The 14,151-nt window shown below is 42.3% G+C and overlaps 1 protein-coding gene across 2 annotated transcripts in view; it reads left to right on the top strand.

The window, feature by feature from the left end:
* GRIA1 (glutamate ionotropic receptor AMPA type subunit 1) overlaps positions 1 to 13,251 on the top strand; it is a 272,265-nt gene extending 259,014 nt beyond the window's left edge. For both annotated transcript variants that reach the window (XM_070414554.1, XM_070414555.1), the window contains exons 15-16: positions 3,872 to 4,006; positions 10,386 to 13,251. In XM_070414554.1, coding sequence (XP_070270655.1) covers positions 3,872 to 4,006; positions 10,386 to 10,589 — 339 coding nt within the window. In that variant the 3' untranslated portion in view covers positions 10,590 to 13,251. The remainder of the gene's footprint in view (positions 1 to 3,871; positions 4,007 to 10,385) is intronic.
* Positions 13,252 to 14,151: the final 900 nt, after the last annotated feature.

Genomic DNA, 14,151 nt, shown 5'->3' with positions numbered 1-14,151 from the left:
GCACAAGAGAAAGCCCATTATAGCAGACAGGCTAATAGATGGAAGAGGGGTTGGGCTTTCCTCATGGCCCTGAAAGGCAAAATCTGGTTACAGAGTTAGCAGGTGGAAGGCTTGCAGCAGCCCCTAAAACTCTAGTTGTACACACATCAGAAGATGTGTAGAATTCCTGTGGAATGTAGAGAAGAGCATAAGTTGCAGCCTTTGCTATGTAGGAGTTCACACTCTCACCAGGAAGATAAGAAGGAATGGAAGCATTTGGAGAACCCTGAAACTTAGTCCTTATTTAGCAGGCCTTAGGTAAGGGGGAAGCACAGTCTCGGTGCGGGGATGTGTTATGGCCAAAGGTCTAGACTTCTCCCTAAAACTTTCTACATAACTCATTTCAAAACCTCCAAGTTTATCTGCCTCAGACCTGGCTCAAACCTCCTCACAAAGACTCACAACAGCCATACATTCTTGGAATGGATGTTGGCTCAGAAACACAGAGGGAGTCTGGGACAGTCCCCCATTACATGGGAAGAGCACAGAAAAATATGAAAAAGAAGAAAATTCCTTCCATGTGACGGAAGCAGCAAATAAGAAAACAGGTTAAGGAGAACAGATGAAAGGGGGAGGGCTCATCACCATAACAACAAGCCCAACAATTCTGAAAGATGGAATTTTTGTTTTTCTTTTCACCTGTCATTCTTCTCAGTATTGTCACTCTCTGTCCCCCTCCTGGTGGAAGACAAGTTGTGACTTTTTCACTCCCACCAACAAGCTGCCTGGCTTTGGGGAATGCAGCTGCTATGAGATGGGAGATAAATGTGGTCTCCCAGAGGGGTGTCAGAAGATTCAAATTCCATCTTTCCCCTTTCCCTGGTCATAGCTGGGAAGCTTGTAACCTGCCTGTGAAGCATGAACATAGCCGTTTCTACTTAAGTCTGTGAGGAAGTCCCTTCTTGTAGGAACACGATGGGCTAGAGGACGAATCAGAGGTCTGGTCCTCAAATAAAAGGGATTGTTGTTTATCTCTTAAAATACCTCATCATATCCCAACCAAGTGAGTCAAATAGAGTCAATAAGGGCAAATGAACAGAAGACCAGGGCCTTGGGCCTTCTTTAAAAGAAGTAAATTCGGTGCTATCAAAAAGCTAATGGCACATATAAGCGACATCATAAAACCATATCTACATGTAAACTCCTCAAACATATGGGCTATGATGATACCAACACCAGCCCTTCATTCCACACCCTATCAAATTGTGTCAAATTTGGACAACTATGCTAATCTAAGTTTGCTTTCTGATATTGGTCGTGATAGGACCCAGATGCCCTGTTCATTCCAGAGTTTTCCCTGACCCCTGCTACTACAGAAATGTGTTGGCATAAAGAAGGATCAATGACACTGTGTGCTCTACAAGATGTGGCAGTCCCAATACCATCTACTTTACTCCTTTGTTTGTATGGAATGTGCCCCCCCTCCCCCCCCCCCCCACACACACACATACACACATACATACACTGGTCTCCATGGGCTAGAGACCTCCTTCGGGAGTGAGGGATGTTCTCCATATCCAAACATAAGCAAATGCTCAGTCACTGGGCCTTCCTCATTCTGCAGTTATATAGAATATACCCTCAACCTCCACTACTTCCTTCCCAGATATACCAGAAGTGGACACTCCACCTTCTACAGCCAGGGAGGCAGATGCTCTCTTACTTTTCTTTTTCTAAAAATAGTAACAAAAGAAGATGCCCACCACTCCCTTATCCTTGAAGGCTATCTACTACCAAGATGAACTTGAAAAGACCATGAGGAAGGAAACAAAAAGAGCTTGGTGCTGATGAGCCCTCCCCCTTTCATCTGTTCTTGGTGCTCCAGAGAGGCATGTTGTACTTCAGCTAATGAAAGGCTGGTCAGCTTGTGAAGTCAGTAGGACATTTTCTTTTCCTCCCAGCCTTTTGTCTGCCACCTCCCCCCAGGCCTGTTCTTCACCCACTCCCTCTGTGCATCACTGTCACTACACTTCTTTCTAAGATGCGAGCTGATAATACATTAACATGCCACCCTATCACAACCCTAGCCCTATCCACACAGAAAAGTTTTATGGGAACTTCTGCTAACCATGATTACTCCAAGGACTCTAAATTACTATCCAGAAGCAGAATTATAAACCTCCTGAACAACAAACAGGGAGATATTTTGAGTGTTCCAAAATGTCATGCCATGCGGGATTTGCTTGTTCAACCAACTCTTGAACCAAGCACGACACTCATTTTTGCACATTTCCTTTATCAGACCATTACACCAGAGCAGATGAAATTCTACTACTTTGAATAATCATTTCCACTTCTTCCAAAGCCAGAATATGCCTTTCCAAGTGTAACCCATATTCAAAGGCCATCTGCTTTACCAATATAGGAAACCACCAAAGGGGTGTGCTTTAGATAACTCTTCTGGATAAGGATGCTTCTGGGGAGGGAAGACATGCTGCTATTTTCCAGCTGCAGTTCCCAAGATCAGCCCTGCTGAATCCTGTACAATGCACCAAGTAGAGCTAGGGGAGAAGTAAATGAATTGGTCAACAACAGACCCCTTTCCACATGCCCAGATTCTAATTGGCAGGTGTCAAAGGAATCCCTAGGGCAAGACAGTTCACCCTTTGTGTGGCTCACCTACATCCCTACTTGAAAAAAAATACACAAAGAGAGATGTAAAAGCTATATCTATCCAGTGCCACCAACCAACCAATTGTATTATATGCCTGTGCCATCTGGGATGTGCATTTTATTTATTTCAATGAAAAACTTGTACCTGAGCAAACACTATAAGCAAAGGTGGTAGAGCCATCATGACATCTGGGGATGGGTATTCTTTCAGGACTTAAAGATGTTCTCGTGCTTATGTCAAGAATTTCACTAAACAGATTCCTCTCTCCCTGAGCCACTGCCTGCCACTATGACCACCAGTTTTGTTTGATTGTTTTCGCCACTTGGAAAGATGTTGTCCCCTCAGTCCCCACCTTTCTCAGGCTCCTCAAAGCAAGCTATGTCATCTCCTTCTGGACATGGGTACTTATCCCAAGCCCTTAGAAATTATGCACCTTGCTCCATGACCCTCATCCAAAGCCAGTGCAAGACCTTTTACCGCAGGCAACAGATTTCTAAATTCAGCCACCTGAGTCTGTCTACAGTGGTTTTCAGCAAGCACCTACAACAGAAAAATGACACTAATTAAGCATAATTATTAGGATTTAATAGACCCATATTTCTACTTCACTGACTTTTTACTATTCCAAGCCCCAAGTTTTTTCCCTAAATTAGGCCTCAGAGCAGTAAGTTAAATGTATACATTGGTAGATCTTTTATTATATGTATAATAACTGTCTTATTAAATTGAAATCAAATGCACATATAAGGGAAAGTTCATTTTAAGTACCAACTCACAGAAAAATGCTCAGAGACATAATAAGCAAGGCAAATGTGTTGCTGAGCAACAGAAGGGCTACAGCACAGAAACTGAGCTGAAAACTAAGGGACAATTTTCTGAAAGAATGGGGTAAACTCAAAGGTATAGATCTTGATAGAAGCTGCCCTAAATTTCTTGTGGCATCCCCTCTCCCCCAGATCAGGCATGGGGGGTGGAATGTAATTATAAATTAAACATATTCATGATACTTGGAAAATTGTTATACACACACATACACACATTTTTCTGGGGAATGTTTAATACTGTCAGTAAATAAAAAGCCTTTCCTACTATTATGAATATTGAAGAGGGTGATGGGGTTGAGTGTATGTGTGTAAAATACTGTTACTTAGATGGTCTCTAGTCTCTTGGCTCACTTTACTCTGTTCCCCTCCCCCCTTTCCCTTCTCCTCTTCCTAGGACAAGACAAGCGCTCTGAGTCTCAGCAATGTGGCCGGCGTGTTCTACATCCTGATCGGAGGACTTGGACTAGCCATGCTGGTTGCCTTAATCGAGTTCTGCTACAAATCCCGTAGCGAGTCCAAACGGATGAAGGTGGCATCGTCTTCCCAGGCTTTTTCCCCTAACCTGTTCTATTACACAGCTGGGTTTCCTGGAAGTCTCTCTATTAGAAAGGGTGGGAGTGACAAGAGGTTGAAGTCAGCCCAAGACAGGGCACAGAAAGCTGCTATGAGGAAAGTGACAGGGAAAGGGGGAAGGAAGGAAGGAAGGAAGGAAGGAAGGAAGGAAGGAAGGAAGGAAGGAAGGAAGGAAGGAAGGAAGGGAGGGAGGGAGGGAGGGAGGGAGGGAAAAGGAGGGAAGGGGGAAGGGAGAAGGGGGAAAGGGGAAGGGAAGGGAAGGGAAGGGAAGGGAAGGGAAGGGAAGGGAAGGGAAGAAAACAATAAACATAAGGCCCAAAAAAATAACTACTTTGGCCAAAGATGGGATAGTGAGATTAAAAGTTAAGAGTTGAAGTGGACAGTGAACACAGCATGAGGCAAGAGTGATGGCTACAAAGGTAGATTCTTGCTGAGCTTGCATTAATAGAAATGTAGCTCCCAATATAGGAGAGAGGGTGTCCACCTTCTGCAAAATGGATGATCTTGTCATGCTTGGTGAATTAGGTCTTTTCTTAGCTACTACATTGTGAGACAAGCTTTGGCAAACAACATCATGCACAGAGAAAGGTAAAAAGATTCACTAGATAACCCCAAACCACATCAAATATAGCTGAAGACAACTAACTGGAGAAGAGAAGAATTATGGAGGATATGAGAATTACCTGTAAAACTATGAAGACTTTTCAAGTGGGAAAGAAAACAAACTAGTTCTGTGGGATCTGAAAGTGTGCAAGAACTAATGATCAAAAGCTATGGAGAGCAGATGTTAGCACAGTAAGAGAGATCTACTTTTCTTTCAGAGTTATCCAGAAATGGGATGGACTGTCCCAATAAGTAGCATGCACCCCATAACTGGAGGCATACAAGTAGAGGCTAAATAACTCTTGGCAAGAATATAGATTTAAGTATACAAAGGGAGTTGGATTACATGACCTTCAAGGCCCCTCACATTTCATCATTTAGCTTCAATAAGAAAATATTTATAGAAGTGGTAATCATGGGAAGAAAACCATGAGCAAGACATCCTGAGGAGACAGAGAGGACTTAGATGCAACCTGTGGCCTTCAGCACCTTCAACAAAGAATGACAGAAAAATTACTCAATGAAGCAACCTATGGTATAGATAGGAGGGCCTATAGCAATATACAGAAAAAAGAAATTAGAGAAGTCTTCCAGGAAGAGGCAGAAATTAAGAGGGAGGACAAGTGGAATTCAAACCAACAGAAGTAGAGACAAGCATAGTCACTCTGAGCTACGTACCATAGGCTGCTGTTACTTTGACTTGACTAGACTAAAAAGATTTATTGGTAGGACTGACTCTCCTAGAATGCACCCTAAGGTGCCCATTTTACAATATTCAAGTGCTACCAAGCTCAGCACACCCACTACTAAATCATAACCATAGACTTCTGCCATCAGCCCTACACACATCTCTAAGATCATTCTTAGAGAAGATATTGCTGGACATTTATCTCCCTTGTTTGGAAACTCTGTATTCAGTTCTGTACACAGAAACTGGAAGTTTGGGGAGGAGGGCCTTCTGTCCTGGCATTCAGCATTTCCATGTCATGGCTCCATCCTAGTTTCCCTTCCCAAGCAATCTGCTCTCCTTACATACTCCATACTCCAGCTACTCACCTATGCTTTCCACGCATGTGCCTTTACACAAGCTCTTCCCGTCTTCTGCCCCATGGGGCCTATTCAAAAGGTGACTTCCCTAAGATATAATTACAGGGACAGTTAAGGGATGGTAGTGTGATAGTATTTGGCCAAAGGTCCTAGAAACACCTAAATCCTACCTTTGACCAATTCACCCACTACCAGGTCCAAGGACAAAACATAGCAAAAGCATGGGCCTTAGACCCTAAACCCAGTCTAGATTTTCAAGGGGTTTGGCTAAACACAACAAGGTCTCCTAAAACCTACACAAAGCTTCCTTTGCCTATTACATCCAGAGCTTAAAGACTCCCCTAACTTACCCTTCAAAGTGACAAAAGGCCACTCAAAAGGCGACAAGGGGAACAGGAGAAGAGTTAGGTGAGCTGCAGCCTTTATAACTCCCTAAAATCCTCCCATGGACCATAACGCAAACCACTGGGTTTGGGATTTCCCAGTACACATCGAAGCAGCACTTTCTCACTTCTCCCTTAGGACACAGTGCAGTATAATGGTCTAAAGCACAGGTTATGGAGTCTGAATGTCTGAATATAATCCCACTTGCTCTATTTATTAACTGTATAATCTTAGATAAGTTTCAATAGCTCTTTGATCCTCATTTTCTGTGAAATGGAGCTAATGGTAGTTCATACCTCAAAATTATTGTGACGATTATATGAAAAAATGGACATAAAGAGCTTGGCAATATGTCTGGACCATAGTAAGCTCTCCATAATAACATATGCTAGTCATTGCTCAGCACTGGGGATGCAGTTGGGAACAAAACAGACACAGTGTCTGCTCTCAGGACACAGAGAGTTTGATGGAGAAGACAGAAAATAAGCAAATACACATATCCAATGAGTGTTACAAAGAAAAATGCCCAGTGCAGTCAAGTTGTGATCGGGGAATGGTGGCTGGGCAGGTCAGAAAGCCTTCCTTGAGAAAGCAATGTTTAACAGATCTGAAGTATGAAAGAAATTCAGGGGAAGAGAGTTGCCAGGAAACGTTGCCCAAGTGTGAGAGACCTAAACATGAGAACACTTGCCCAGAAATTGGAATAAGGTAAGGGTGACCAGGATACAGGAAGACTGAGGGAAGAGAAAAAATGTAAGAGTTGGGAACTCAGAGAGGGATTCAGGCAACCAGAACAGTTGTGTCTAATTTAAATTGTCATAAAGCAGCAAAATATAACCTAAGACAAACTTCAAATTGGATTCTCTACTTCTCACATCCTCCACTTCTTCCCTCTGCCTGGAAAACTAACCAGAACCTGAGTTCTTAGCTGTTCCTAAAGGAAAATAACCCCCAGCCTCTCCCACCCCCAGAAAAGCCGATGACCTTTCAAAATTGCATGTGGCTATACTAACACAGGCCATGTTTAAGCCACCGCAATTGAGGCTTTGCACATTTCTGTGGAATTAATGAGCAGCTGAGAGACCTGGTAATGGGGGAAGGGGGAGGTGCATCCATCCCAGTAGGCGGTCACTCTGGCTCTTAGCACACGTGCTAGGATAAGGTCATTACTGAGGTTTGAGCTTTTATTAGAGTGCTCTATGATGTGTGGAGCCTGGGCAGACTTTTCTTAGAAAACAAGCAGCTGAGAAGTTGGGATGCAATCAATGTTAGAGAAATGAAATGAGTCTCTGAAGAGCCAACTTCGAACTTTTCACTCACCCTTTACTCCCTGAGTATGAATTTCAAAACAATAACTCTAAGGATGACATTTAAAAACAGCTGGTATGTCAAAAATGGACAAGGGAAAACCACATTTCCCCAAGGCAAAAAGGGAAACTGCTCCTACTTATGACAAATTAGCTATAGGGCGGGGGGGGGGGGGGGGGCGTGGAGGGCAGGAAGAACCATAGTTAAAAGGCACTAGACTCCATAACTGTAAGCTTAAGCAGGTCAGTCATAAGTCCTCAGTTTCTCTATAAAGTGAATGAAATTACCTAGATCAGTGTATTTCAACCTTGCTTATATAATTGAATCACCTGGGGAGTTTTAAAACTCAGGATGTCCAGGCCACACACTACCCTATCAAGTCAACATCTTTGGAATTAGGTCTAAGGCTTCAGTGTTGTTGTTTGTTGTCGTTTTCTAAAATTCCCCAAGTGATTCCAATGTGCAGCCAAGTTTGAACTAGTGAGCTAGTCATTTTTGGCATTGCTTTCCACTCCAAAGTTTGGGCTCTCTTCATCTCTTCTCCTGAGATCCATAAAAGTGTTAGAAAGGAAACCAGTAAGCAGGCTGTACCCACCACCAATAGATGTATGGAGTCACGGATCTCTGAGAAGCCTCAGCTTCCTTGAAAACCAATGCTCAATGACATGACGTTAGAGGGTTTTAACTACATGTTGGGCTATGTTCTCTCACACTTTGATAGGCAGCAATGTTGACTGTGCCACCAATCTTTTCCTTTAAGATAAATTCAACAAGTCCCACCAACTTCAATTGGAATGTGTGAGACCTTTTCAGAAACAAAGACCAACGTCATTAGGATGAACTTTAAAGTTTTTGTTTTTTATTAAAGGGATGAGACAGATAAAAATAATAGGAGGTAGACATTTCAAGTTAATCTACAGACGTTTCCATATTTTACAGACACATACAAAGTTATTTTCTTTTCAACATTTTTAGGTGAGAATAAGTAACGATTAATTCTTCATGTTTTCATTTCACATTTCCCCCATAGAGCATTACAGTGGTATTTATTTGGCCTTGACTTAGAAGAATGCAATCCAAACTTCCTCTTCAGTAGAGGACAACCAAGACAGAATATAAATAAATCAACTCTGAGGGTTTGGGGAGGAGACAAAACCAGTGTGGGTGGAACATCATATGGGGCAAATTTGTGTGAATTGTTGATTTTAAAAAGAAATAACATTGAAAAACATTGACAGAATTGCCAGCAATAAAAAGATATTCACACCAAAGTATTGCAGAAAGAACAAAAATTGGGTCAAAACGGCCCTGGTTAGTGTGTCTGGCCACAGTAGGTAGACACTCTTCTCTGGCCACTAGAATATAATGATATGCAAAGAGGAAAACCATACAATTTTTAAGAAGGATCCTAGGTGGGATATCGATTAAGCATCCTACTGTAAGCTGGACAATCTGGGAGATAGTTAAGGAATGAAAAGACATGGCCCTTGCCCCTCTCCAGATAGCTCCCTCAAAGAAGATGAAACTTACATACCTGAAGCAGAACTGTTACAAGAGAATGCATAATGTATGAGTACTAAGGTGAGGGGGTCCAGCACTTGCTGGTACAGTCTAGGATGGCTTCAAGAAAAATGTGAGAACAGAATACAGGATGGGTAGGGTTGGCCTTCAAGAAAGAAACCTCCCAACTTATAGATAATTCTTCTTTATGTTGATTCCCACAAAAAAAAAAAAAAGCCCCACCTCAAAAATTCTATGAGGATATTTCAATGCGAAGTTAGAGTGAGAGGAAGAAATAAGGGTTTGAATTTTCATATCATGAAGTTTCTTTCTCCAAAGGAACTCAGAACGGAACCCTTTCTCTTGTCTAGTAGGATATGGTTTTAACCCCATATTGTGTTCTTGAACATTCCTGCTAACTCATCTGATCTTGGGGTGATTATTGGAGTCCTTTTCATATCTAGGATTCCAACAATCTAGAAATCGCAAAGCTGAAGTCAATCTGGAATTGCAGGTGATATGTGCTGATGGAAAGCATTTGATCCTTCCCATTGATTATGATCCTTGCAATGCATTCACATTTTATTTAGCACATGCCCCTTTGCAATTACATTTTGCTTATTGTGTTATTCAAATAAGTCCTACATTCCCTTAACACATGCTGCCAGCAATAGGATAGCATTTTCCCTGAAGTAAATCAGAGATAGGTTTTTATTTTAACCCAACAGTAAGAGAGCCTTAATTTTTAACATTTCAAATAATTGTTCACATAGTGCAGTGGTTCTCAACCTTCTGACCCTTTAAACCAAGTTCCTCATGTTGTGACCCAACCATAAAATTATTTTCGTTGCTACTTCATAACTTTAATGTTGCTACTGTTATGAATCGTAATGTAAATATCTGATATGCAGGATAGTCTTAGGCGACCCCTGTGAAAGGGTCATTCGACCGCCAAAGGAGTCGCGACCCACAGGTTGAGAACCACTGGCATAGTGGCATCACTCTTGCTAATAAAAGCCTGTAGGTACGTAGATAATCATATTTCATAAACCTGGAGATTTAAATGGTCTAGAGATGTAAGGAGATACGCACAGGGTCACATGAATAGTTGATGTCAGAACTAGAACTAAAATCCAAGTTTTCTAAACTCCATTTCCAGAGCCTTTCCATTTGGTTCATGTTGCTTTACAACCATAGAACTATTCCAGCTTTAGAAAACACAGAATATAAGAACGGGAAAGGATCTTAGAGATCACCCAGTCCAGCAAACCTCATTAAACAGAGAACTTAAGGTCCAGACAGGGGATCAGACTTTTCCAGAGCCGTGCAACAGTTTTGTGAGGTCATGGGAAGTCAAAATTAGCATTCCAGAATAGAAAGGGAGTTGGATGGGTAAAAGGATAGGGGTGACGTTTTAAGTCCAGTGTTGACTCTTTCTCCTTGCCAATCATTGCCAAGGACCTGGGGAAGAACCCCATGGTCCTCCTAAAAAGGGTTTCTGTTTGATCCCACAGCAATCCATCAATGAAGCCATACGGACATCGACGCTCCCCCGAAACAGCGGGGCAGGAGCCAGTGGTGGTGGTGGTAGTGGAGAGAATGGCCGAGTGGTCAGCCATGACTTCCCCAAGTCCATGCAATCAATTCCCTGCATGAGCCACAGTTCAGGGATGCCCTTGGGAGCCACAGGATTATAACTGGAACAGATGGAGACCCCTTGGGGAGCAGGCTCGGGCTCCTCCAACCCCATCCCAAGCCCTTCAGTGCCAAAAACAACAAAATGAAACGCAACCACCACCAACCACTACGACCACAAGGAGGAGGATTCAACAGATTTTCCTGAAGAATTGAAAACCATTCTGCTATCCCTTTTCCTTTTTTGATGTTCTTTCACCCTTTTCCGTTGCTAAGTAAGGATGATAAATCACACTGCACTGCAATAAGGGGAAATAACCCTATCTAAAAGAGCTTGTGTCTCTGACAATGGTGTCATCAGAACACTAATGAGGAAACTGTACTGTTTTCTTTTAATTCATTTGTTAATGTGTCTTAGTGTGTGCAATTTTTTTCTTACTAATATTCGTGGTTTGCAGGTTCTGTTAGGCCCCTTCCTTCTCCTTACTTCTTATTCCCAACTCCTTACCCACCCCTCTTCAGTTTTCAGATTGGAGATTACAGGTTTGTTCCACTTAAAAGCAAGCAAAAGGAAAAAAGCAACTTTCAAACTAATTCACCATGGGAGCTCTCCAAGTTACCCTCCAGCCTATGGCTCCAAGCCCTGGATGAAGATGGAGGTCATTGAAGGAGGGAGCTGCTTTCCCCAGACAGAGCACTGCCTAAACACTGATTTAGCTGAGAATGCGTGTGAAAAGCAAGTGAAACCAACGGTGGCGGAGAGGGCACAGGCAAGTGTGCACTCAGAGGAGGACTCATGAAGTTATTGCTTGAAGCCCCGATAGAGCTTCCTTTAATGTGTAAGAGCCATCTCATAGGCCTTAGCTGGAATGGTATATTTCTTCAGAGTCAACCTCAGCCCTGAGAAGTATGTCCTTCTGACTACATTCAAGCCCAAAGGCACTCTGGTGGCTGAAGGGCAATTGGCCTCCTGAGCCAAATAGACTTGGGAACAGCTGGCAGCCAGGAAGATAGCACCCATGATTTTCGCTTCTCATTTGCTTAACATCTGAGCAGGAGCCCCACTGAGGAATAGACTCTTTTTCTCTTTGGAGTCTCTGATATGAGGGAAATGCTATGCAAGCTAAGTGCAAAAGAAAGGTGATGAAAGAATTTTGGAAAAGGAAGCTTCACCGAAGCCCAAAAGCAATAGAACCTTCCATGATGTGCCCTCTCTTTGGTTTGAGAGGCTGAATATGACACTTAGGGTTTCGTTGACCCAGACAACTTGGGTTTTCATGTCCATATAAAAGTGTTATTTTAGCATGTGGCCAGACAACTTTCTAAAAAGTAAAATATCCAAGGCTGAATTATTTGAAGGACGAAATGGAGATGGATTAAATTGATAATGACATTGGGGTCCTTAAGATCCCTGGCCCCAACTTTTAAGCCAAGGAGGCAGACCTTCCCCCTGGTTAAAACAGAATGAAGATGTTATATTCTGGTGACCAGAATCAATACACCCAAGATTGTGACTACAAAGCTGAACTAAAGCAAGACTGGAGAGGTGACAGGGCTTATGGAGAGAAGCCCAGGCAGACTGAAACTTTGGTTGGTAGGGTGCAGTTCCTAGCACATGGCTTTCTTGGAGATCCCAACTCTCATTCTTGGTGCAATTGGCTTCCAGCTCTCCAGCAGCCATCTCCTAGGTGCATGATTCAGTGCGTGCCATGTGTCATTAGCTTTTATTGATAACCATATTCTGGCTGTCCCTTTATCCCCAACTTTTATCCAGTCTTCTCTGCTAGGGGTTATCATTAGCAATTGACAAACTAAAGGTTTTGGAGCCTGCCTACGAGTAGGCAGCATGATTGGTTTCATCTGTAGATTCTCTCACTGGAAACCCACCACCTCAATGTCCCTCCTAATCTTCTTTCATCAGCCATAGCAAAGAATCATTCCAAAATCAAACTCTTTGCCCTTTCAACTCAAGTGTTACTGTTCAGTCTCTCACATATCAATGTGGGAATGGTACGTGAAGCAAGACCCTTGAGGTGGATTATCACTTTCCACTACTGCCAGCTGATGTCCTCCCCCAGCCCCTGCCCTCTTGCCAGATTTTTCTCAGCCCTTATCCTACCACTGCAGAATCTGGTATGACCCGCCATTAGGGAACCTGCATTTCAGAGGAGTTGGAAATAACCCTCTACTATTAACATGCTTCAAAGACCTTTTGCCTTTGGCCTGGTAGGATGCCTCTCCAGCTACTGAGCACCAGTAACATGATCTGATGGTGAGAGGCCATCTGTGCTAAAAATGAGGGTCTATGCTAAGTGGGGGTCCAAGACTCCAACGGGAAATATTTTTGTCAATGGAGAAGTGACAGGAAAAACAAAAGCAAGGAAAAAAAGTTAACTTGTATTATGTATTTTTACTACACTTTTCTTAAAAATAGAGCAATGGGAAAACTCTGAAAGATTGACATTTTTCTCAACAGGAACCCATACTTAACAATTCTAGCTTTCATTAAATTTTGCTCTTTGGTACCTGGGCCTTTTATTTAACATCTATATTTGTTTTAACTCTCTTGGCAGATGTGTGAAAGGATTTTTGCTTGATCAAACACTAAATATTTTTTTTTTGTTTCTGTTTGTTTTTTTCCAAGTATCCAGGTTGATTTTTTTTCTTTTGGCATTTGCATAAACTGAAAATATCACCGAGAATTAAATCACTGTGGATCCATTATCTGCTTTTCATATTTGTTCATTCCATTGTGCCATTTCTGAAGCCAGAGCTCTAGGGCTTACGTGATTTCCTTATTGTGGAACCAAAGTCCAGTACAATTTTTAATGCTGGTCATTATGCATGACTCACAAACAATCTCAAACAAGTCATTTCAGCTGAAATGGGTTGTTATGAGTTATTCATCCAAATAGGATAACAAAAAACAAAAACAAAACAAAAAAGACAGAGTGTGGTATTTGATTTTCAAGGGCTACAGTTACAATTGCATAAGAAGCCACTTGCAGTAGTCATAGTACCCCTAGGGAACTGGTTGGCTCACAGGGAATGTCTCTCAGACATCCCCAAAGTGGAGGCCAAGTGATGTGCAGAGAATCACAAGAAAACCAAATCTAGGCCAGGTTTCTAAGTAGATAATCTTGGTCCTCAGATCACATGACCCTCATTCTTGCCTGAAAGCTTTTCTTTTACTCAAAAAAGAGGGCTTCCTGTGAAGAATCTGACATTCGTTGACACTTCAATAGTGAACAGCTTCAAATGTTTTCTTTCCTAAGGGACGCTACATATTAATATGGGTAAAAACTTAAAAACAAATGAAGAAAGCTCTAACAGTGGCATTTCAGGCAGCAACTACCATGATAGAAAAGGGTTGGGGGAAGGAAAAGAAACTAACAGACTTGTGAGAAGCTCCAGGCATTGTCCACACCCACTGTAGTCACCTCCATTCAGGGTGATATTGAATAAAGAAGCATGAGGAGAAAACTGATCTCTATCACCTTACCATCAAATAGTTGGAACAATGATCATAATGGCTATAAGAGCACTTATTGAGGGCTTACTATATTAAGCACACTTAATACCCTTTTATATCATGACAACGGTCCTCTAAGGTAGGGTCTTACA

This window comes from Myotis yumanensis, unplaced genomic scaffold (assembly GCF_028538775.1).
Source record: "Myotis yumanensis isolate MYYU_CA2020_CCGP unplaced genomic scaffold, mMyoYum1.0.hap1 SCAF_5, whole genome shotgun sequence".
In the NCBI taxonomy this organism is placed as follows: domain Eukaryota; kingdom Metazoa; phylum Chordata; class Mammalia; order Chiroptera; family Vespertilionidae; genus Myotis; species Myotis yumanensis.
Note: the sequence above shows the minus strand (reverse complement) of the source record. Positions and strands in the feature narration are given on the sequence as shown.